Source organism: Dendropsophus ebraccatus, chromosome 8 (genome assembly GCF_027789765.1).
Source record: "Dendropsophus ebraccatus isolate aDenEbr1 chromosome 8, aDenEbr1.pat, whole genome shotgun sequence".
NCBI classification, from domain to species: domain Eukaryota; kingdom Metazoa; phylum Chordata; class Amphibia; order Anura; family Hylidae; genus Dendropsophus; species Dendropsophus ebraccatus.
The window spans coordinates 15,567,678-15,590,052 of NC_091461.1; the positions used below are offsets into that span (position 1 = coordinate 15,567,678).

The following is a 22,375-nucleotide window of genomic DNA, read 5'->3' on the forward strand; positions in this document are numbered from 1 at the left end:
TCCATCTACTAGGAGCTGTGTGGAGGCTCGTTTTTTGCGCAGTGGTCAGTAGTTTTTAGCAGTACCATTTCAGGGGACAGAAGGGGCCGCTACATGATGTACATGAATCAATATTTATAAAGGAAATTATATGAGGGTGGACTAGATCGACCCCAGAGGGGGGGGTCGATCGAACATATTCCTATGTTTCTATAAAAGAGGTATTTTTCTCTTCACATTTTATAATCCTAAAGATTTAAATTTGTTTGCTTGTTCTTCACATTCTAAGACTAATAACATTTTTTTTTTCACTGGTAGCTGTATGAGGCCTTATTTTTCGTGAGACAAGTTGTATTGGTTTAATTTTATTCACCAGATAATATATTACAAAGCAAGGGAAAAAAAGAATATATATACAGTAAAACCTCGGTTTCCGAACACCTCGGAGTTCGAACAATTCAGTTTTCGAACTAAATTTCCTCCTAAAGTTTTGCTCGGTATCCGAACAAAACCAGGGGGATAACTGTCAGCTGAACTGATGTTCAGCTGACAGTTAGAGGTGTTCGGAACAGTGAGAGGCAGGAGCGGGCGGCTATTTAAACTTGCCGCCGTGCTCCTGCTCCAATCAGCTGCGGGGGACACCCTGTAAAGAAGTGGGGAATCCTATCATAATGATGGGATTCCCCACTTCTTTACAGGGTGTCCCCGGCAGCTGAGAGGAGCAGGAGCACGGCATAGCCGCCCGCTCCTGCCTCTCACTGCGGGGACAGGCTGTAAAGAAACCGGCTCCCAGCGCTGTCCTCCTGTCTCTCCCCACCAGCCCCTCCGCCCCCCCGCCAGCCCGGAGCGCTGTACACCCCTATATAGACTGCGGCGCGCCCGCAGCCCCGCTCACCAGCTTCTTGCTCCCGCTGCTCCCCGCCGCCTCTGCAGACTCTCTCTTACCCTGCAGAGGCGGCGGGGAGCAGCGAAGCAAGAAGCTGGTGAGCGGGGCTGCGGGCGCGCCGCAGTCTATAGGGGTGTACAGGCTGGGTAAGTTTATCGGAAGCGCCCCGGGACGGCGGGGGCTGGTGGGGAGAGACAGGAGGACAGCGCTGGGAGCCGGCTTCTTTTACAGGGTGTCCCCCGCAGCTGATTGGAGCAGGAGCACGGCGGCAAGTTTAAATAGCCGCCCGCTCCTGCCTCTCACTGTTGCGGGGGATGTGGAGTGTTTTTGCACTCTGTGGGCCGGGTGCTCTGCACCTGACCCACGGAGTGTAAAAACCAATTAATCACATTTACATTGTTCCCTATGGGAACTTACAGCTCGGTTTTCGAACTGCTCGGTTATGGAACAGCCTTCCAGAACCAATTATGTTCGAAAACCGAGGTACCACTGTATATATTTACAAATATTTGTGGGCCGATATTTTCACTATTTGGTCAAACTGTAACACTATATGTTAGTATGAGATCAACAATACAGGAGATTGATGGAATTATAGAAGAAAAAAAAATTGTCCCAAAAATTTGAATAAATATACATGCGTGAAGAGACATTGCTGAATGCCGGTGAGGTAGTTGACAAGGAAACCATCTTAAAATGAATGTACCATCAGGTACATGGTTTTAGGTTTTTACATGAATAGATCAGTGCTGCGTCACAGAGGGGAGTTGTCACACTGTGGGTCTGCCCCCAGTGCTTCATGTCAGGCTGGCGCCGCTTCATTCATGTAAAAATGGCGATCAGTGAGTGCCTGGGTGTGATCCGTAGACGTTTCTGGTCTTCTCTTGGCTTTAGCTGATAGAGGACATCTGTCCTGTGCCTTCTGGCCCGGAAGGGAAAATTGGTGTGTTGGGGGCCATCTCTTTTCAGGGTGGGCTTGCGATACACCGCACCCTTGTGCACTTTTTTAGCGCACTTGGGTGAGAGAGCATGCACTGCGACAAGAAAAAGGGATGTAAAATAATAAAATGAAGCATACTCACCCAGCCTTGCCAAGCACTGGTGCTCTTGTCCCACCCAGTGCCATAGTCCAAGCACATGTTGCCTCAGTGGGTTTGGATAGTCATCAGCAGAGCTGAAAGAGTACATCATGCAGGAAATTAAACATCGGCACCGCCAGTCCAGTGCCAATGGCTTGAGCAGGGTGAGTATACTCTACATTATTATTACTATGATAACACTCGGCCTCCATACCTGCCATAGGGACTCTGCTGGTTTAATCTGCCACAGACAGACTGTACCCGCACAGCACCGATCTAACTAAACAAAGCAATAGTATACAACTGATCAGTGTAAGCCATCTAATAACTGCCTAATACCTTATAATAGTATTTTTGGAAAAATAAAAAAACATTTTTAAAATAAAGCTATTTAAAAAAACAAACATTTTTTGATCACTGCAGCTATCCCAGATAAAATAAGAAGTAAACAAAACATCTAACCTACCTGAGACTGGTACCGATTAAAACTACAGAATATGGCGTAAATATTCATTATATTGCTCCGAAGATGGCTGTCCAGGCATGATGAGAGTTGTAGTTTGACCCCTTGTACAGAAGGGGGTAAAACTAATATTGGCTTATAGATTTTTCCTTCCAATATGGCTGCAGGTATATACGGAGATGGTTATTATACTATATCAGTTATATAATAATGTCATTACCACAGGGAGTAGTCACCATGACTTCAATAATATGTGTCCTACACCGGGCTCCTAAGGACGCCTTATGGGGGTCAGGTCTTATAGCTCTTTTACTATTTGTCTAGAAGGTTCCTAGAAATAGAAGCCAACTACTTACTGTAAAAGTTAGATCTTAAACTAGCCTTGTAATTCTCTAGTTGTTGTAGGGCTATGGGTTCCATCATGTCTGAAAAATTGTCCAGACATGATGGGGGTTGTAGTTACACAATAGCTGGAAAGTTACAGTTTGCCATCTGGTTATTATACCGGTAGTCTGGAGAGTACAGTGCAGTTTTTGTTTAATGCGTAACTGTCATTTTTTTTTTATTGCAGAAATCAGTAGTATAAGCGATTTTAAGAAACTCTGTAATAGGTTTTATCAGCCAAAAAAGCCTCCTTCTGTACTCAAGAAGCAATCTCCCAGCCTCCCCCCCTGACTTCTTATCTGTGCCGGGGGCTGCGGGGGGCGATCGTGCGGCCGGGGGCTGCGGGGGGCGATCATGCGGCCGGGGGCGATCAGGGCTGCAGGGGGGGCGGGCAGGATATACATTACCAGGTCCCCGTTCCTGCTTGCTTCGGCGGCTCCCGACACGTTCCGCCCGGCCCCGTCGCAGCACACTGATTGGCCAGGCGGGCCTTGAAGAAACCAGGAGCCCCGAAGCAAGCAGGAACGGGGACCCGGTAATGTATAATGTCCAGCGGCTGGGGGTTAATGGGGGGGGCTGCAGACAAAATCGCAGCAGGGATGTACACCCCTGCTGCAAGTTTCTCTGCTAATGAAAGTATAGAGCTGGGATCTGCAGCGAGTCTTGCTGCAAAAACGCAGCAAGGAAACTTGCTGCAGATCCGGCAAGTGGGTTTGAACCCTTAATAACCACCTGGAAACTTCTTCCACACTCCATACTGTTCCTCAAAGTAGCATTTATTTTTATACAATAAGTTGGTGGCTCCTGTGTCCAAGAACCTTCTAGACAAATAGTAAAAGAGCTATAAAACCTGAAACATAGGAACTTACCATAGGAGCCCAGTGTTGGGCACATATTATTAAAATTATGGCAACATCTCACTTTGGGAATATAAAAAAATAACATAATAGTCATCTATGAATATACCTGCACATATATTGGATGGATAGATAGATCTATAAAACTATTTATTACCATTAATATTAGTTTTAGTTCACTCATAATGTTCTAGCAGCTATACCCTAGCAGTATATGCAGATTACTGTGTGCTGATTGGCTGAATAGACAAATGGGAGGTGCCTTCTGCAGTCTCGGTTAGAGGGGCGTGGCTTTCCATCTACTAGGAGCTGTGTGGAGGCTCGTTTTTTGCGCAGGGGTCTGCCCCCAATGCTTCATGCCGGTCCGGCGCCGGTCCATTCATGTAAAAAACTTAAAGCAATGTTTCTGATGTTACATTTGCTTTAAGCAGTGAGGAGGAAGCTGTACAACTCCAGGGATAGGTGGGTATCACTTATTTATTATCTTGGATAGGGATGTAAAATAATTAAATGAAGCATACTCACCCTGCCCTGCCAAGCACTGGCGCTCTTGTCCCCACGCAGTGTTATACTCCAAACACATGTGGCCTCAGTGGGTTTGGATGGTCATCAGCAGAGCTGAGAGAGTACATCATGCCGGAGATTAAACATCAGCATTGCCAGCCAAGCACCAATGGACTCAGCAGGGTGAGTATACTCTATATTATGATTACTATGATAACACTCGGCCTCCATATCAGCCATAGTGACTCTGCTGATTAAATCTGCCACAGGCAGAATGTACCAGCACAGCACCGATCTAACTAAACTAAGCAATAGTATACAACTGATCAGTATAAGCCGTCTAATAATTACCTATTATACTTATAATAGTATTATCCAAAAAATAAAACTCCCCTAATAAAACCCACCCAAATTTTTAAAAGAAAACTATGTAAAAAAATCAACAACATATTTTTGGTTCACTGCATGCAGTATTGTCAGAATTAATAAAATGAAACAAAAAATAATACCAAATGTCAGCTATCTCAGATAAAATAAGAAGCAAACAAAACGTCCAACCTACCTGAAACTGGTGCCAATAAAAACTACAGAATATGGCGTAAATAAACATTATACTGCTCCGAAAATGGCTGTCCAGGCATGATGGGAGTTGTAGTTTTGCAACAGCTGGAGGTTCCGGGTTTGACACCCCTGTAGAGAAGGGAGCAAAATTAATATTGTTTTATAGATTTATCCCTCTGCTATGGCTGAAGGTGTATACATATATCAGTTATCTAATAATATTATTACCACAGGGAGTAGTCACCATGACTTCAATAATATGTGTCCTACACCGGGCTCCTAAGGACGCCTTATGGGGGTCAGGTCTTATAGCTCTTTTACTATTTGTCTAGAAGGTTCTTAGAAGTAGGAGCCACCTACTTGTTGTAAAAAAATTAGATCTTAAAGTGTCACTGTTGTGAATTTTTTTTTTTTTTGCAGAAATCAATAGTCCAGGCGATTTTAAGAAACTTTGTAATTGGGTTTATTATCTGAAAAATGCATTTTTATCATGAAAACGCAGTTTGAAGCTCTCCCCCCTGTCTTCATTGTTCTCCTATGGAGAGAGCTAAAGAAAAGACCAAAACAGGACAACAAAGAGTTAATCTACAAATCCCTCACGGGATATCTCCTGTGACAGTCACCAGTGACCTGTCTGAGCTCTGATTACAGCTGTCACCCAGCTCCCTGCCTGTAATCCTCTGTTATCTGCTTTCTGCTGCCGGCTAACTCCCTCCTTCCTCCTCCCCCCTCCCCTCTCCCTAGAGCAGACAGGGGACGTCTCCTGCAACAAGTCACAATTTTCAGATTTTTCAGAGTGGATGAAAAAGAGGAAGGAGGGGGGGACCTGGGAAAAGGCTTTTTACATGCAGATAATGGCAGATTTGGCTAATAAACCCAATTACAAAGTTTCTTAAAATCGCCTGGACTATTGATTTCTGCAAAAATAAAAAATACGACAGTGACTCTTTAATGTAGAAGTGTTATCCTTGTAGTCTTCCAGCTATCGTAGAGTTATGGATTCCATTGTACCTGGATAGCCAAAGCTTTAGTTGTCCAGATATGATGGGGTTTGTAGTTATACAATAGCTGGAGAGTTTTAGTATGACATCTGATTGTTATAGAGGTTGTCTGGAGAGTATAGTATAGTATTTTGTTTAACACTTAGCTGTAGTAAAGTTATACAATGGAGACTTTTTTTTAATTTATATGTCCCCTTCTGATTAGTGGAAACAGACAGGCCCGTGTCCCCTTAAAGCTACTCTGTACCCACAATCTGACTCCCCCAAACCACTTGTACCTTCGGAGAGCTGCTTTTAATCCAAGATCTATCCTTGGCTCCGTTCGGCAGGGGATGCAGCTATTGTCCTAAAAAACTACTTTTAAACTTGCAGCCCCGTGTCCAACGACCGGGGCCTAGAGAATCTGTGCCCTTACTTTACACCACCCCTCCATTCCTCCTCCCCACCCTCCTCATCATTAGGAATGCCCCTAGAACATTTTCCTTTGTCTGAACATTGCACAGGTGCCTTAACGGTCCAGCCCATGGTCAGTATTCACACAGCTAATGAATAGGAGACAATCTACCTGGAGCATTCCTAATGATGAGGAGGGTGGGGAGGAGGGACAGAGAGGTGTGCCAGCCTAATGCATACACAATCTAAACCCCGGCCGTTGGGCACAGGGCTGCCGGTTTAAAAGTTGTTTTTTAGGACAATAACTGCATCACCTGCCGAACGGACCCCAGGACAGATCTTGGATTAAAAGCAGCTATCCGAAGGTACAAGTGGTTTGGAAGGGGTCAGATTGTGGGTACAGAGTCAATTTAATGTTTCTGCTCAACAGAAGTTAAAATGTAACCAGTATACATTTATTTTAATAAAGTTATATTAGCAAAGTTAAATAAAAACTGTACTACCCCTTTAATTCTAGAACTATAAAGCAAGGAAGGAAGCTGCTATACCCTGGCATCATAAGCAGATTACTGTGTGCTGATTGGCTGGATAGACTCAATTCCATTACCTTCTGCAGGCTGCGGAGAGGGGGCTGAAATGAATTAAGCTGCATTGTAATACCAAACACAACCAGAGAACAATGGTGGCGCTTTTTCTAATACTGGGCTCAGAGTACATGCTTTGTCACCCAAGTGGAAAAAGAAAGTGCCCAAGGAAGCAATCATTTACAATCTCTCATAAAGCAGACAGAACCCCCAAGAAACACCCATAAGGAACCATGGCTCTTCATCCTGGAGACTTCTTCCATATTCTCACCACATTGTACCAAAGAGCAGAATCTACTTTTATACAATCAGTAGGTGGCTCCTGTATTCAAGAACCTTCTAGACAAATAGTAAAAGAGCTATAAAACCTGAAACACAGGGATCGGCCTCAGGAGCCCAGTGTTGGGCACATATTATTAAAGTAATGGCAACATCTCACCAGGGTAATATCATAATTAAAGAATATGAAATAACATAATAACCATCTATGTATATACCTGCAGACACATTGGAGGGACAAATCTATAAAACAAATAATTAGCGTTAATATTAGTTTTAGTACACCCAGAATCTGCACACATGTCAAACTCACGCCCTTCAGCTGTTACAAAACTACAATTCCCATCATGCCTGGACAGCCATAGCTAAAGATTTGGCTGTCCAGGTATGATTAGGATTGTAGTTTTGCAACAGCTGGGGGGCCTGAGTTTGACATCCCTGGGGTGACCTAAAATGTTCTAGCAGCTATAACCTAGCAGTATATGCAGATTACTGTGTGCTGATTGGCTAGATAGACTAATTGGCGGTCCCTTCTGCAGTCCTGGGAGGAGGGGCGTGGCTTCCCATTTACTAGAAGCTGTGAGGGGGCTCGTTTTTTGCGCAGTGGTCTGTAGTTTATCAGTTCCATTTCAGAGGGCAGAAGGGGCCGCTACCTGATGCAGATGGGTCACATCACTGAATGACTAAATGTAAACCTAGGATACACACACTTTCATCTAAGATATTAATAAAGAAAATTATAATTGACCAGGGGGGCTTTCTCTGCCAAAAATTTTCTATGTTTTTATGAAAGAGATAAATTTTAGCAAATACAATTCATTTCCTCTTCACATTTTATAATACAGAAGATATAAATGTGTGGCTTATGTTTTCTTCCTCCTCACATTCAAAACCAATATCATTTTTATTTTTTTCCACTTACAGCCGTATGAGGGCTTATTTGTGGGACAAGTTGTATTGGTCCAATTTTACTTACCATATAATGTATTACAAAGCCAGAAAAAAAATATTTTGGGGTAAAATAAATTTATATATATATATATATATATATATATATATATATATATATATATATATATATACACTGTGGTTCTTTGGTTTAAAAGTAACTTGGACTAAGAGCATTGCTTTGGTTTAAGAACTCCCTGTACTGGGCAGGAGCAGGAGTGGGGAAGGGCATGGTCTGCATAGAGTGGTCTACAGCCCTGTACTCTGACCCAGGAAGTCACCTTGACCTTCCAAATCATGGCAGATCCACTTCAGGCTGGGGCATACATCAGGGGACAGGACTGTGGAGGTAATCTCTTCTTAGCTGTAACCCCTCTCTCCCAGACAGAGAGCGCCGCATGTATGTGCCCACATATTCCCTGCTCATTCCTCCATGCTCCCTGCTGTCTCTGTTAGACCTTGTGTTTCCCATCCTCTCTATTCCTGCTATAATGTGCCTGCACATACACTCAGCTATACACACTGCTGCTATAATGTGCCTGCACTTACACTCAGCTATACACACTGCTGCTATAATGTGCCTGCCATTACACTCAGCTATACACACTGCTGCTATAATGTGCCTGAACTTACACTCAGCTATACACACTGCTGTATAGAGAAGTTTCTGTAACTGCCCTCCTGCACAGCTCTGTGATTCTTACTTCCTGATTGGTCCATGCTGAGCACACCCCCTTTCCCATTGCTGTCATGTGACCACACAGACCTCTGACAGCAGCCCTGCTTCTCTGTTCTAGCCTGTTGTACTACACTACTGTATTATGTGGATCTGCAGCTCCATCCTGTATCTACAAACTGCTGCTGTGTTATCAGGGTTATGCAGTTACTATACATTATATACCACATGCTGATTGCTATACTGTACAGTAACTTATATATCACATATCCAGCTGCTGTGTTATCAGGGTTATACAGATACTATACATTATACACCACATGCTGATTGCTATACTGTACAGTAACTTATATATCACATATCCAGCTGCTGTGTTATCAGGGTTATACAGTTACTATACTTATACACCACATGCTGATTGCTATACTGTACAGTAACATATATATCACATATCCAGCTGCTGTGTTATCAGGGTTATACAGTTACTATACATTATACTCCACATGCTGCTATACTGTACAGTAACTTATATATCACATATCCAGCTGCTGTGTTATCAGGGTTATACAGTTACTATACATTATACACCACATGCTGCTATACTGTACAGTAACTTATATATCACATATCCAGCTGCTGCTGTGTTATCAGGGTTATACAGTTACTATACATTATACACCACATGCTGCTATACTGTACAGTAACTTATATATCACATATCCAGCTGCTGTGTTATCAGGGTTATGCAGTTACTATACATTATACTCCACATGCTGACTGCTATACTGTACAGTAATTTATAATATCACATATTCACCTGTTTCTTATTGTTTGTTTCATCTGTTCTACATGTTATTCAGAAAAAAAAAAAAAAAAACATTTTTGGGGGGCGTGAAACGAATTGTCTGCATATCAGTGATTTCTTATGGGAACATTTGCTTTGGTTTAAGAGTGGATTTGCATTACACGCGCGGTCACGGAACGAGTTATGCTCGTAATCAAAGGCACCACTGTCTATATATATATATATATATATATATATATATATATATATATATATACACATATACACAGAAACATAATTATATATACACAATTACACATATTTATGCGCTAATATTTTTACTGTTCGGTCAAACCAGAATGCTACATGTTAGTATGAGTTCAACAATACCGGAGTTTGATGGTTATCATTTTACTATAGGAAAAAAAAAAAACGTTTTTTCCCCAAAAAGTTAGATAAATATATATGTATGAAGAGACGTTGCTGAATGCCCAATGAGGCAGTCGACAAGGAAACCATCTTAAGCAGTGAGGAGCAAGGTACAGGAAGGCAGTGAAATGGGACTTGCAGGGAACCAGGGTTAGTTGCGTATTACTTTTTTATTTTGCCCCTTGCAAGCAAGATAGGGAAGGAGAATAATAAAATCAAGCATACTTACCCTGCCAAGCCTAGCACCAGCTCTCTAGACCCGCCCAGCGCTATATTTCAAGCACATGCAGCTTCAGTGGGTATCGTCATCAGCAGAGCTGAGAGGGTACATCATGCAGGGAAATAAACAACGGCCAGCCAAGCACTAGTGGCCTCAGCAGGGTGAGTATGCTCTATATTATTATTACTATCATGACACTCGGCCTCCATACCAGCCATAGTGACTCTGCTGATTAACCCCAATTTTGATTTTAGTTTTTTCCTCCTTGTGCTTAAAAGGCCATAGCAGTTGCATTTTTCCACCTAGAAACCCACATGAGCCCTTATTTTTTGCGTCACTAATTGTACTTTGCAATGACAGGCTGAATTTTTGCATAAAGTACACTGCGAAACCAGAAAAAAATTCAATGTGTGGTGAAATTGAAAAAATAAAAACGCATTTTGTTTATTTGGGGGAAATGAGTTTTTACGCCATTCGCCCTGGGGTAAAACTGACTTGTTATATATGTTCCTCAAGTCGTATACTTATATTGTATCTGATGGCCTGTAAAAAATTCAAACCATTGTCAACAAATATACAGTATGTCACTTAAAACCGCTCCATTCCCAGGCTTATAGCGCTTTTATCCTTTGGTCTATGGGGCTGTGTGAGGTGTCACTTTTTGCGCCATGATGTGTTCTTTCTATCGGTACCTTAATTGCGCATATACGACTTTTTGATCGCTTTTTATTACAATTTTTCTGGATTTGATGCGACCAAAAATGTGCAATTTTGCACTTTGGGATTTTTGGGCGCTGACGCCGTTTACCGTGTGAGATCAGGAATGTGATTAATTAATAGTTCGGGCGATTACGCACGCGTCGATACCAAACATGTTTATTTATTTATTTACTTTTATTTATAACCTGGGAAAAGGGGGGTGATTCTGACTTTTATTAGGGGAGGGGGCTTTTTATTGACAACAACACTTTTTTTTTACTTTTACACTTATACTAGAAGCCCCCCTGGGGGACTTCTAGTATATACACTGTGATCTCTCATAGAGATCTCTGCAGCATAGATAGCAGCCGGAAGTAAACGAGTGCCGAGCCGGGGACGGCGCCATCTTGGAGAGGTCCCCGGCCGGCTTCAGACAAGGAGATCGCTCCTCCGGGATAACGTCCTGGGGGAGCGATCTCCGCCACTAGACACCAGGGATAAGCTGAATCCTGTAATCGGATGCAGCTGTCATGTTTGACAGCTGCATCTGATTACTGTATTAGCGGGCACGGCGATCGGACCGTGCCCGCTAATACCTGCGGTCCCCGGCTACAAGCGGCACCTGGGACCGCCGCGGTTCAGAGCGGGGTCGCTGCGCGACCCTGCTCTGAACGCTCTTACTGGCAATAGGGCGTAAATATACGCCCTTTGTCGTTAAGGGGTTAAAGTGTCACTGTTGTTATAACTTTCAAAATCTAAATCAACAGCAGATGTGAAATAAAGCAAGTTTGCAATAAACATTTTTTTTTTTGTTTTGTTATCATGCTGTAAAACAAAGCTGAACTTACCAGAAATCCAGGTCCAGTCTCCTGAAGGCAGCTATATAACAGCTATACTTACTGTATCCAGGTCCCGTCTCCTGAAGGCAGCTATATAACAGCTATACTTACTGTATTCAGGTCCAGTCTCCTGAAGGCAGCTATATAACAGCTATACTTACTGTATCCAGGTCCAGTCTCCTGGTGGCAGCTATATAACAGCTATACTTACTGTATCCAGGTCCAGTCTCCTGAAGGCAGCTATACTTACTGTATCCAGGTCCAGTCTCCTGAAGCCAGCTATATAACAGCTATATTTACTGTATCAAGGTCCAGTCTCCTGAAGGCAGCTATATAACATCTATACTTACTGTATCCAGGTCCAGTCTCCTGAAGGCAGCTATATAACAGCTATACTTACTGTATCCAGGTCCAGTCTCCTGAAGGCAGCTATATAACAGCTATACTTACTGTATCCAGGTCCAGTCTCCTAAAGGCAGCTATATAACAGCTATATTTACTGTATCAAGGTCCAGTCTCCTGAAGGCAGCTATATAACATCTATACTTACTGTATCCAGGTCCGGTCTCCTGAAGGCAGCTATATAACAGCTATACTTACTGTATCCAGGCCTAGTCTCCTGAAGGCAGCTATATTACACACAGGCAGAATTTACCAGCAGAGCTCTGATTTTACTAAACAAAGCAATACCATACAATTTATAAGGCTGTATACAGTATAACGCTGGGTTCACACTATGTATGCGTTTTGATCATTTTTTGTAATAAAGGAAGTCAATAGAAAAATGGTTTCAAACGGATGCACACAAATGCATCTGTTTTGCAATCCATTTTTTCGTTCCGTTTTTTTTGCAAAAATGGATAGAAAAAACGTATTAAAAAAAGGATCCTGCTTCATAGCTGCATTAAAGTCAATGGGAGATTTTCAGGTTAATTTTGACACCTACACAGGTGAGGAGACGCCGGAATTACAATCCAGAAGAGGAAACTGGATACATGGAACAACTTAGTGACGAAAATTTGGCTCTAAGAATGACAGAAAAAAAAATTAAGAGGGTAAAATACTTCATTCCTTTCAATGGATAACTGAGGTAGCAGAGTTGAGAGAGTGACGTAGCAGAGTTGAGGTAGTAAGGTAGGGATGTAGCAGAGTTCATGTAGTAAGGTAGTAATGTAGCAAAGTTGAGGCAGCAGTGACGACAGTTGTAGGTCACTCAGCTTTCCTAGCATGTTGTATAGTAGTAAGTATGATGGCAGTCACCCAGCTTTCCTAGCATCTTGTATAGTAGTCAGTATAATGGTGGTCACCCAGCTTTCCTAGCATCTTGTATAGTAGTCAGTATAATAGAGGTCACCCAGCTGTCCTAGCATCTTGTATAGTAGTCAGTATAATAGAGGTCACCCAGCTGTCCTAGCATCTTGTATAGTAGTCAGTATAATAGAGGTCACCCAGCTTTCCTAGCATCTTGTATAGTAGTCAGTATAATGGTGGTCACCCAGCTTTCCTAGCATCTTGTATAGTAGTCAGTATAATAGAGGTCACCCAGCTGTCCTAGCATCTTGTATAGTAGTCAGTATAATAGAGGTCACCCAGCTGTCCTAGCATCTTGTATAGTAGTCAGTATAATAGAGGTCACCCAGCTTTCCTAGCATCTTGTATAGTAGTCAGTATAATAGAGGTCACCCAGCTGTCCTAGCATCTTGTATAGTAGTTAGTATAATAGAGGTCACCCAGCTTTCCTAGCATCTTGTATAGTAGTCAGTATAATGGTGGTCACCCAGCTTTCCTAGCATCTTGTATAGTAGTCAGTATAATGGTGGTCACCCAGCTTTCCTAGCATCTTGTATAGTAGTCAGTGTAATGGAGGTCCCCCAGCTTTCCTAGCATCTTGTATACTAGTCAGTATAATGGAGGTAACCCAGCTTTCCTAGCATGTTGTATAGTAGTCAGTATAATGGAGGTCTCTCAGCTTTCCTAGCATCTTGTATAATGGAGGTCACCCAGCTTTCCCAACATCTTGTATAGTAGTCAGTATAATGGGGTTACCCAGCATCTTGTATAGTAGTTAGTATAATGGGGGTCACCCCAGCTTTCCCAATATCTTGTATAGTAGTCAGTATAATGGAGGTCACCCAGCTTTTCCAACATCCTGTATAGTAGGCAGTATAATGAGGTCACCCAGCTTTCCCAGCATCTTGTATAGTAGTCAGTATCCTCATAGTGATCAGTGTAACTAAAAATAATACAAAATGGAAGCTATCCCAGATAAAATAAGAAGCAAACAAAGCATCCCACCTACCTGAAACTGGTGCCAATAAAACCTATAGAATATGGCATAAATAATCATTATACTGCTCCGAAGATGGCTGTCCAGACATGATGGGAGTTGTAGTTTTGCAACAACTGGGGGTTGTGGGTTTGACACCCCTGTAGAGAAGGGGGTAAAACTAATATTGGTTTATAGATTTCCCCCTCCAATATGGCTGCAGGTATATACAGAGATGGTTATTATCCTATATCAGTTATATAATAATGTCATTACCACAGGGAGTAGTCACCATGACTTCAATAATATGTGTCCTACACCGGGCTCCTAAGGACGCCTTATGGGGGTCAGGTCTTATAGCTCTTTTACTATTTGTCTAGAAGGTTCTTAGAAATAGGAGCCAACTACTTACTGTAAAAATTAGGTTTTGTGGTCCTCCAGCTCTTGCAGGGTTATGGGCTTCATCATACTTGAATAGCTAAAGCTTTAATTGACTGTGTATGATGGGAGTTGTAGTTAGACATCTAATTAGTATAGAGGTAGTCTGGAGAGTAACCCTTAATTCTGCCACTCAACAGATCATAAAATATAAACAGTATACATTTATTTTAATAAAGTTATATTAGCAATGTAAAAAAATTTTTTTTTTTTTACTACCTCTTTAGTTCTTTATGGTTTTTGTGGTATAGTTGTAACCTCCACAGATTCAACCATAATGTGTCAGCCTTCTGTCCTCCATTGGACCGATAATAATGAAAACTACAGACCACCGCACTAAAAGTGATCCCAAACACAGCTCCTAGATAAGAGGGAAGCCTCTGCCTAAGCGGCCAGCACACAGTAATGCAGGGGTATCATGTCTAGAACATTGTATATGTGTAAGATGGAGATAGATGGTGACATCACTCAATGGGTGGGGCTAGAGCTCAGGGACAGGATGCAGTCCAGCCTCCTGGGATATCAGAAGATGATGTGTTGTCTACAGAGAGAGGGAGGAGTCGGGGAGTGGAGACAATACACATTGTGCAGTTCTTTAATCTTTAACTTCCTGTCGGGTGTAAATCACAAGCTACTATCAGTACTATTAGTGATAACATTAGAAACTTATTTATTTTGGGTGATAGATACCATTTACACCTTCAACGATATTCCCATGATGAGGAGTCACCATCACATCAAATAGTATGTGTCCTACACTGGGCTCCTATGGCCGCTTGCACATGATTCTGTTTTGATAGCTGGTTTATGCTTTGTCTGGAAGCTTCTTAAGTACAAGTACTACTTTCTTAATATAAAATATAGGTTTTGGTCTGTGTTATGTACAATTTTCTGTTTTACTGGATAGACATAGCTATTGATCTTGTTTGTGTTAAAGGGCGTGCTCCAGCAAAAATCTTTTTCTTTTAAATTAACTGGTTTCAGAAAGTTCTATAGATTTATGATAAACTTCTATTTTAAAATCTGCAGTCTTCTCATACATATCAGCTGCTGTATGTCCTGCAGGAAGTGGTGTATTCTTTCCAGTCTGACACACTGCTCTCTGCTGCCACAGCTGTCCATGTCAGGAACTGTCCACATAGAAAACCTCTACTGCTCTGGACAGTTCCTGACATGGACAGAGGTGTCAGCAGAGAGCAGTGTGTCAGACTGGAAAGAATACACCACTTCCTGCAGGACATACAGCAGCTGATATACTGGAGATTTCTAAATAGAAGTAACTCACAAATCCATATAAGTTTCTGAAACCAGTTAATTTTACAAAAAATTTTTTTTTGCCGGAGTACCCCTTTAAGGTTAGATTTTTGTGAGACAAGTAGGTGGCTCCTGTGTTCAAGAACCTCATAGACAAATAGTAAAAGAGCTATAAAAACCAACCAACCAATCAGAGGCCACGGAAGCCCAGTGCAGGATGCATATTATTAGAGTCATAGTGACTTCTCACCTTAATGATAACATAACAAAACCAATATCAAATAGTATAATAACCATCTGTATATAAACCTGAAGACATATTGGAGGTATAAATGTATAAAGCCTATAAAGCAATATCACTTTTAGGTTTTCCCATTACATTCTAAGTTATACCCCAGCATCATATGCAAATTACCATGTGCTGATTGGCTGAATGAAATAACAGGTGTTACCTTGTGCAGTCAAGGGAAGAGGAGGCGTGGCTTTCTTGTCTTCTAGGAGCTGTGTGGGGCCAGTGGTCTGTAGTTTTTATCAGCACTATTTTGGGTTAGATGGAAGCACTGGAGGAAAGAAGGGCCCACTACCTGATATTAACAATCTTCTCACTGACTTACAATATTGACCTGTTAGTCTGTTGGATGTGAGATTTATTTATATGCCACCTTTAATTGTTTAGACTGGCAATATAGGTGTGCATCTAGACAACACAGCACAAGGGAAACATTAAATACATGGATAACCAATGAAGAACATAAACATAGATCTATTTTTCCACAGCAGGTAGGTGGCTCCTGTATACAAGAACCTTCTAGACAAATAGTAAAAGAGCTATAAACCTAAAGCCCAAAAAATGCCAAAGGAGCCCCATGTTGGTTACTAGCTATTTAAGTCATGGCGACATCTCACCTTGGCAATAACAGAAATAAACAATAAAAGATAATATAATAACCATGTACTGATTATACCTGCATTCAGATTGGAGGTATAATCTATAAAGCAGTAAGTATAAATTAGTTTTAGTTTTACTCAGAACATTCTAGCAGCGTCATATGCAGATTACTGTGTGTTGATTGGCTGAATCAACTAAAGGGCGTTACCTTGTGGTAGTCAGGGAAGAGGGGGCGTGGCTTCCCATTCTTCTGGGAGCTGTGTGAGGGCTCGTGTTTGTGCACAGTGGGTTTTATCACTACAATTTTGGGGTAGATATCGGAGGATATTAGGGGCATTAGGAAAACATGGCCACTTCTTGCAGAGACAACACAACTCTTGTCTACAGTTCAGGTGTGGGTTGCAATTAAGCTCCATTTACTTCAATGGAACTGAGTTACAAAACCTACTCAAACCATATAGCCATTTTTTTTCTAGTATTGGATAATGACCAGGATTAGTGATTTGGGGTGTCTGTGAGTCCTTAATTTTCAGCTTCTCCCTCCTAAGGAGATAAACATGGCGGCTGGGACCAAGCGCTGGATCATGGATCTCACTCTATTCTTCTTTTCTCCCAATGGATCTTCTTCGGTGATCAGGATGGAGGGTTATGATGTCGTTTTTTCAGCAACAATACGCACCATATCAGTTACTCAGAAGAAATCACAAAGTCTACCGCAGTGGTCCACAAAGATCACAAATAAAACCGCCACATTTATAGTGTAAGTGCCTTTTCACTTTATTCCAACCCCCCCTCTACGCGTTACACAGGTGGCCGTGCAAAGTCATCGTGCAAGGGCGCAAGAGGAGGCGGAGAGTACAAAAGGGGTGGGGCTTGGGTGGATGAAGAAGTGTAATATCCATATATATTTATACAGTTATATTTTCATAGGCTCTCACTCTCCCCCACCTCTCTCTTTCTGGCATACGTATGTACATATACAAGGTCCCACATATATGTACAAATACACACTGGGTTCTCTTATATAAATACAGGTTTACAGTCACTCTCTTCTGTCAGACGTCATTTATACAATGAGGAGGTCAATATGTATTACGTATAAGCTGAATATATGAATGACACCTACGGATAGATGACAAACAATACATACATACAGGTGTCCACGTTCTCAGGATCATCTTTCATGCACGTACATATATACTGGAGGGGAAAAACCATATTTAATGTCAAGAGATTAAGAAACAAAAACATAGACTATTTGTCCTTGGGTGTTAATGGGGTATTCCCATGTAAAGATATTATCCCCTATCTACAATATAAGGGGTATCATGCTGATCTATGGGTGTTTGATCCCACCACTCCCACGAATGGGGAGAAAACTGTCCCTGCAATGAACAGAGCGTGCCACATGGTTTAGCTTAGCAATTTTCGGTGTGCTGCTCACGCCATTCATTACAGAAACAATTCAGTTTTTATTCTCAGGATTGGGAGTCCCAATGGTCAGACCACCACGATCAGCATGTTACCCCCGATCCTGAGGATAACATAAGAAACCCCCCTTTAAGCAGGCCAAACACATAAGACAGCTGTTGACCTAAAAGGCAACAGCTCTCACTCCCGCTCCCAATGACATGCATGTCCCCATTATGTTCAGTTGGGGGAGAGCTGACTGGTCCTGCCAAATTTGTTGGGTCTAGCGCAAACTTATGTAATGTGCATGGTCCGTATCTGAAGCCCACTGAAAGTCTGACAGACCAACAAGTGCTACAAGTGCTTTGTCCATAGTTTTCTAGTTCACTGTCAGCTCTAGATTTTTGTCCTTGGTTGGACCATGTTCACACTGCTGTGGATACAACCCATTATCATCACCCGGGCCTACTGGAGGACCTAGGATTGTCAAGTCCACCATGGCTAATGGCAGCTAAAAATATAAGGGATGAGGTTATCTGATCATGCGAACATCAAAGTCTCATGCAAATAGTAAAAGAGCAGTCAATGACTCCAACATGGGTGGTAACGGTAACACTCTACTCTTTAGGTACCATATAGTTATACCACTACCATACATTGGACTATCCCAATGGTGATTGTACCCAGACAGCAGGGCGCTTGAGCTAAAGAAACGTGAAACTTAGAAATGTGAAAAAGTGCTAAGATACAAATGATAGGGACTATGACCCCCTAAAACGTTGTGGTAGACAGGATTACATTACTTGGATTACATTGGATCCCACAATAGGGAACTGTACAGGGTCAGGCTCAATGGTGTGTTCCAGGCCATGAGAGCCAATGACTACGAGGGTAAAAATTAAGATAAAAATATCATCCCATGTGCAGTTAGAGTCCAGATCAAAAACCTTCCCGAAGGCAACCATATATAAAGGTGGGGATCCTCCTTATAATTATCTATCACACAACACTACTGAGCTCTGAACAAGGCCTAGGCCCTAGGGTAATGTTCCCTATCTCATGGCTCCCTCAAACTCCCTCAATTTTAGCCTAAAGCACAGATAACATGGGAGTGGATGGTGGAGATGCGTAAAATTGCACTTTCAAAAAAATCTACGGATTAAAAAAAAAAGGGTAAAATAAATACATAAAAAATAAATATATTGTAGCAAGATATTGCATCAATGACACATAGAGAAGGTTCAATGTCTTATAGCTTATAGCTGCTAGAAACAAATCCAGAGGCAATTTGTATGAATGCAAATGGAATTAATATAATTTTTTAAGGGGGGGGGGGGTTAAAATTATATTATGCCCCAGATTGGGAATCACACCAGATACTTCTGGTTTCAGTATTATTATTGTCATTGTCATTGTGCTAGGCCCAATCCCTGGTATGTCTCTATGACAATACTTATATATGGTGCCATTTTTATGATTGGGGCGGTACTTTACCCCTCCAAAATGGTTTCCTGCCCACCCCTCTTAACACTCCCCTAATGAATACATAGCCTGCCCCTCTGCAGTGGACATCACTGGTAAATTCCCTTTAAGTGCTTAAAGCCTACAATTCTAAGATTTATAATATGTGATAAGACGTATGAGAAGGTGACACCGGGCCCTCTGTGGATCCCAGAACCTTTTTCCCACAGTTATAGAGCTGTAGCCATGACATTTACTAGGGGCCTACTGTATTTGGATCTTCCACCTCTGGAAATCACTGTGAAAAGGCAAAGGGACTTGGGTATTCTAGGGAGCACCATGGCCCCTTTACTTTAAGAACTAGAGTGGCGCTAGCTGTAGTGCATTTGTTGCAAATTAAAAAATTTGAAAAAACTGATTACTAGTGCTGGGCTAGATAGGGAATGGGAGCCAGCAAAGCTAATTAAAAAAAACAAACAGAAAAACAGCACCACCTCTGTGCTCAGGGTGTGTGTGGTATTGCAATTCAGCTTTACTCATTTCAATGGAACTGAGCTGCAAAACCCCACACCCAAACTGAGGACAAGAAAGGTGCTGTTTCTGGAAGAAAGTGGCCATGTTTTTCTAAGACTGGACAATCCTTTTAAGTTTCAGAGCTCAGCCATCTAAAACAGACTGGTTGCTATGGATATACTTCCAGCCTTTATGTGTTTTTCTCATTTGCCTTTTTCATCTAGCCTTTGCCACTACTTTAATCAGATTTTGGTAAATATATATATATATATATAATTTTTAAGAATAATCTGATTAAGGGTGCGTTCACACGTACAGGATCCGCAACAGATTTGTTGGCACAGATTCAAAGCAAATCAAATCTGCTGCAGATCCTGTATGTGTGAACACACCCTAATGAAATATATAGGAGACAGACTGGTTGTTACACAAGATTTTCCTTAGCAACCAGTCTGTCTCAGCAAAATAAAATATTTAGTTCCACTGAACATAGGAACCGATGATAGAATAGGGTACACATACTGCACACATACACACCCTCACACATACGTTTTTTTCTGGCATATACTGTGGAACGGATATGCACAGATAAACTCTATACTCAGGGTTCAAATATATGTATATACAAATAGGAAAAACTCAGTCATCACTGGTGTATATATATACGTACACACCCAAACATATGTGATCTGAAAAACGACACGCTCACTGTTATATACAGGTTTACAACACTCACTTGTGTACACACACTCACATATATACAAAGTGACAAGAACGTGCATCCTCACTCACTTATGGATATATACAAGGTAAACTAGAGCCACACATGCACCCATATATATGTACATCCATACACTGATATATACAGGAAGTGTGACGCGGTGGTTCATAGACGGCGGATTCAGTTCATCTTGCGCATCTTCACATTAATACGAATGCTACTTTTATCGGGCATGATGTCATCCTCTCTGGAATGTTGTCAGAGGATGACATCACTGGGAAGCTGACTGTAAGGGGGCAATGGTTACCTAGAAAATGTCCTCTACAAGGCAGCCATTTTGTCACAGGTTGTGCTGATTCAAAAAAGGCAGCCATTTTAGGTCTAAATATACCACAAGCAAAAACATTCAGGGTTGTGAACGCTAGGTCTTTACTCCGACCACTAAATTCACTGCAATGAACTTCCTCAGAATGATAAACCAATAACATAAGACATGCAATGAGGCCTCTGAGATGTCACTAGTCCCCATAAAATGGCCGCCCTCTTGATATCATTACACCAGATGTTTAGCATACTATACTTTATGTCAGATGACTTTACCCGCCATCCATGTACCTGCGCCTCAGTGCGAACGCCCACTTATAGTAACATACATACAGACGGACACATACGGAGGAGAGCCGAGCTCAGTCACACCCAGACGGACTATTAGTGACACGTTACATACAAAAAAAAATCATGTCCATTAGATGTCAGGTTAATGGAGCAAGCTGTCTTTTTCTATAACCGTGTGGTCTCTCTATTGCAGGATGTCTCTCTGCTGGGAAGGAGCAGGGAAGGGGGAATCTCTATGTGTGTCACATATGGAGTCTCACTGATATGATGTCTCTTTCCCATAAGAAGTGTCTCTTTTGCAGAAGGCTTTGCCTCTTTCACAAGTGCTTCCATCAGTTGTGGGGTTGTCACTATAGAAGTTCTCACAGTGTACTTCCCGCGTGAGGGTCAAGGACTGTCACAGGATGTCTCCGGTGTTACGGGGCATCTCTTTAGACATAAGGACCTCAATTTGTTCTTTGTTTCAAGGTGCAGTGTGTCATTGAAGGGCTGTCTCACTGTAGTAGGGTGTCTGTACAGTCTGGAGAGTCACTCTCTTAGGTAAATTGGGTTGATTTTTACACATTGTGTCGTCTCACTCTGATATTTTGACAAGACGTATCACAGCCTGTCTCTTGGCGCAGATTATGTCAGGATGTGTATTCAGGAGTATCCTTCAAACAGTCTCCAGCACTCTCTTCTGGCATGCCTCTATTGCTACCAAAGTCCATCCTTTGGGAGTTGTTTTTTTTTTTGTTTTTTTTGGTCACGATAAATATTTCTCCCTCCTCAGGCAGCAGAGTCACATATCTGGAGCTGTGATGTCCTCCTGTTTTATCCAGTCAGATGCTTTGATTGAGTGAGATGACCTCCGACCTCATAACTTCATTACAGGGTTTTATCAGTTTCTTTCTTCAAGTGACTGTAAAAGGATTGGAGATATCTTAAAAAGAGTAAATAAGGTCTTTTTATTGTCAACCGGTTAGACTTTTCACAACAAGGTCATTAAAGTTTTTCTCCACCTACAATTTTTAGAAAAATCTGATTAATAACCCAGACTATGATGGGGATAGGCATGGCCTGACTGCTGCCTAAAGGCTGTATTACAAGGCCCGATTAACACATTAGGCAATTGTCGATCTGCTAGATTGGCGCTCGCTTACAGAGCCTATTAAACGGCTCGATTCATACAGCAAGGGCTGTTTTTACATTGTTAGCAATGTCTGTGCAAACTTTGTTTTTACATAGAAAGCAATAAACATAC

General features: G+C 41.8%; 1 protein-coding gene and 7 non-coding genes across 15 annotated transcripts in view; 3 read left to right on the forward strand and 5 right to left on the reverse strand.

The window, feature by feature from the left end:
• Positions 1 to 2,700: 2,700 nt before the first annotated feature.
• Positions 2,701 to 2,756, forward strand: LOC138800166 (U7 small nuclear RNA). Its single transcript, XR_011364370.1, has one exon. It is a non-coding gene; the product is annotated as a U7 small nuclear RNA (small nuclear RNA).
• Positions 2,757 to 3,587: 831 nt separating this feature from the next.
• Positions 3,588 to 3,643, reverse strand: LOC138800158 (U7 small nuclear RNA). The gene has a single exon (XR_011364363.1). It is a non-coding gene; the product is annotated as a U7 small nuclear RNA (small nuclear RNA).
• Positions 3,644 to 5,014: 1,371 nt separating this feature from the next.
• LOC138800154 (U7 small nuclear RNA) lies at positions 5,015 to 5,070 on the forward strand. The gene has a single exon (XR_011364359.1). It is a non-coding gene; the product is annotated as a U7 small nuclear RNA (small nuclear RNA).
• A 1,935-nt stretch (positions 5,071 to 7,005) lies between these two features.
• On the reverse strand, positions 7,006 to 7,061 carry LOC138800150 (U7 small nuclear RNA). The gene has a single exon (XR_011364355.1). It is a non-coding gene; the product is annotated as a U7 small nuclear RNA (small nuclear RNA).
• Positions 7,062 to 14,180: 7,119 nt separating this feature from the next.
• On the forward strand, positions 14,181 to 14,236 carry LOC138800155 (U7 small nuclear RNA). Its single transcript, XR_011364360.1, has one exon. It is a non-coding gene; the product is annotated as a U7 small nuclear RNA (small nuclear RNA).
• Positions 14,237 to 15,647: 1,411 nt separating this feature from the next.
• On the reverse strand, positions 15,648 to 15,704 carry LOC138800168 (U7 small nuclear RNA). Its single transcript, XR_011364372.1, has one exon. It is a non-coding gene; the product is annotated as a U7 small nuclear RNA (small nuclear RNA).
• A 602-nt stretch (positions 15,705 to 16,306) lies between these two features.
• On the reverse strand, positions 16,307 to 16,362 carry LOC138800153 (U7 small nuclear RNA). The gene has a single exon (XR_011364358.1). It is a non-coding gene; the product is annotated as a U7 small nuclear RNA (small nuclear RNA).
• A 4,392-nt stretch (positions 16,363 to 20,754) lies between these two features.
• ATN1 (atrophin 1) overlaps positions 20,755 to 22,375 on the reverse strand; it is a 30,805-nt gene continuing 29,184 nt past the window's right edge. For 6 of the 8 annotated variants that reach the window (XM_069979895.1, XM_069979893.1, XM_069979896.1 and 3 more), the window contains one exon: positions 20,755 to 22,054. In XM_069979895.1, the coding sequence (XP_069835996.1) occupies positions 22,000 to 22,054 (55 nt within the window). In that variant the 3' untranslated portion in view covers positions 20,755 to 21,999. The remainder of the gene's footprint in view (positions 22,055 to 22,375) is intronic. The other 2 variants (XM_069979897.1, XM_069979898.1) reach the window with 1 other exon arrangement.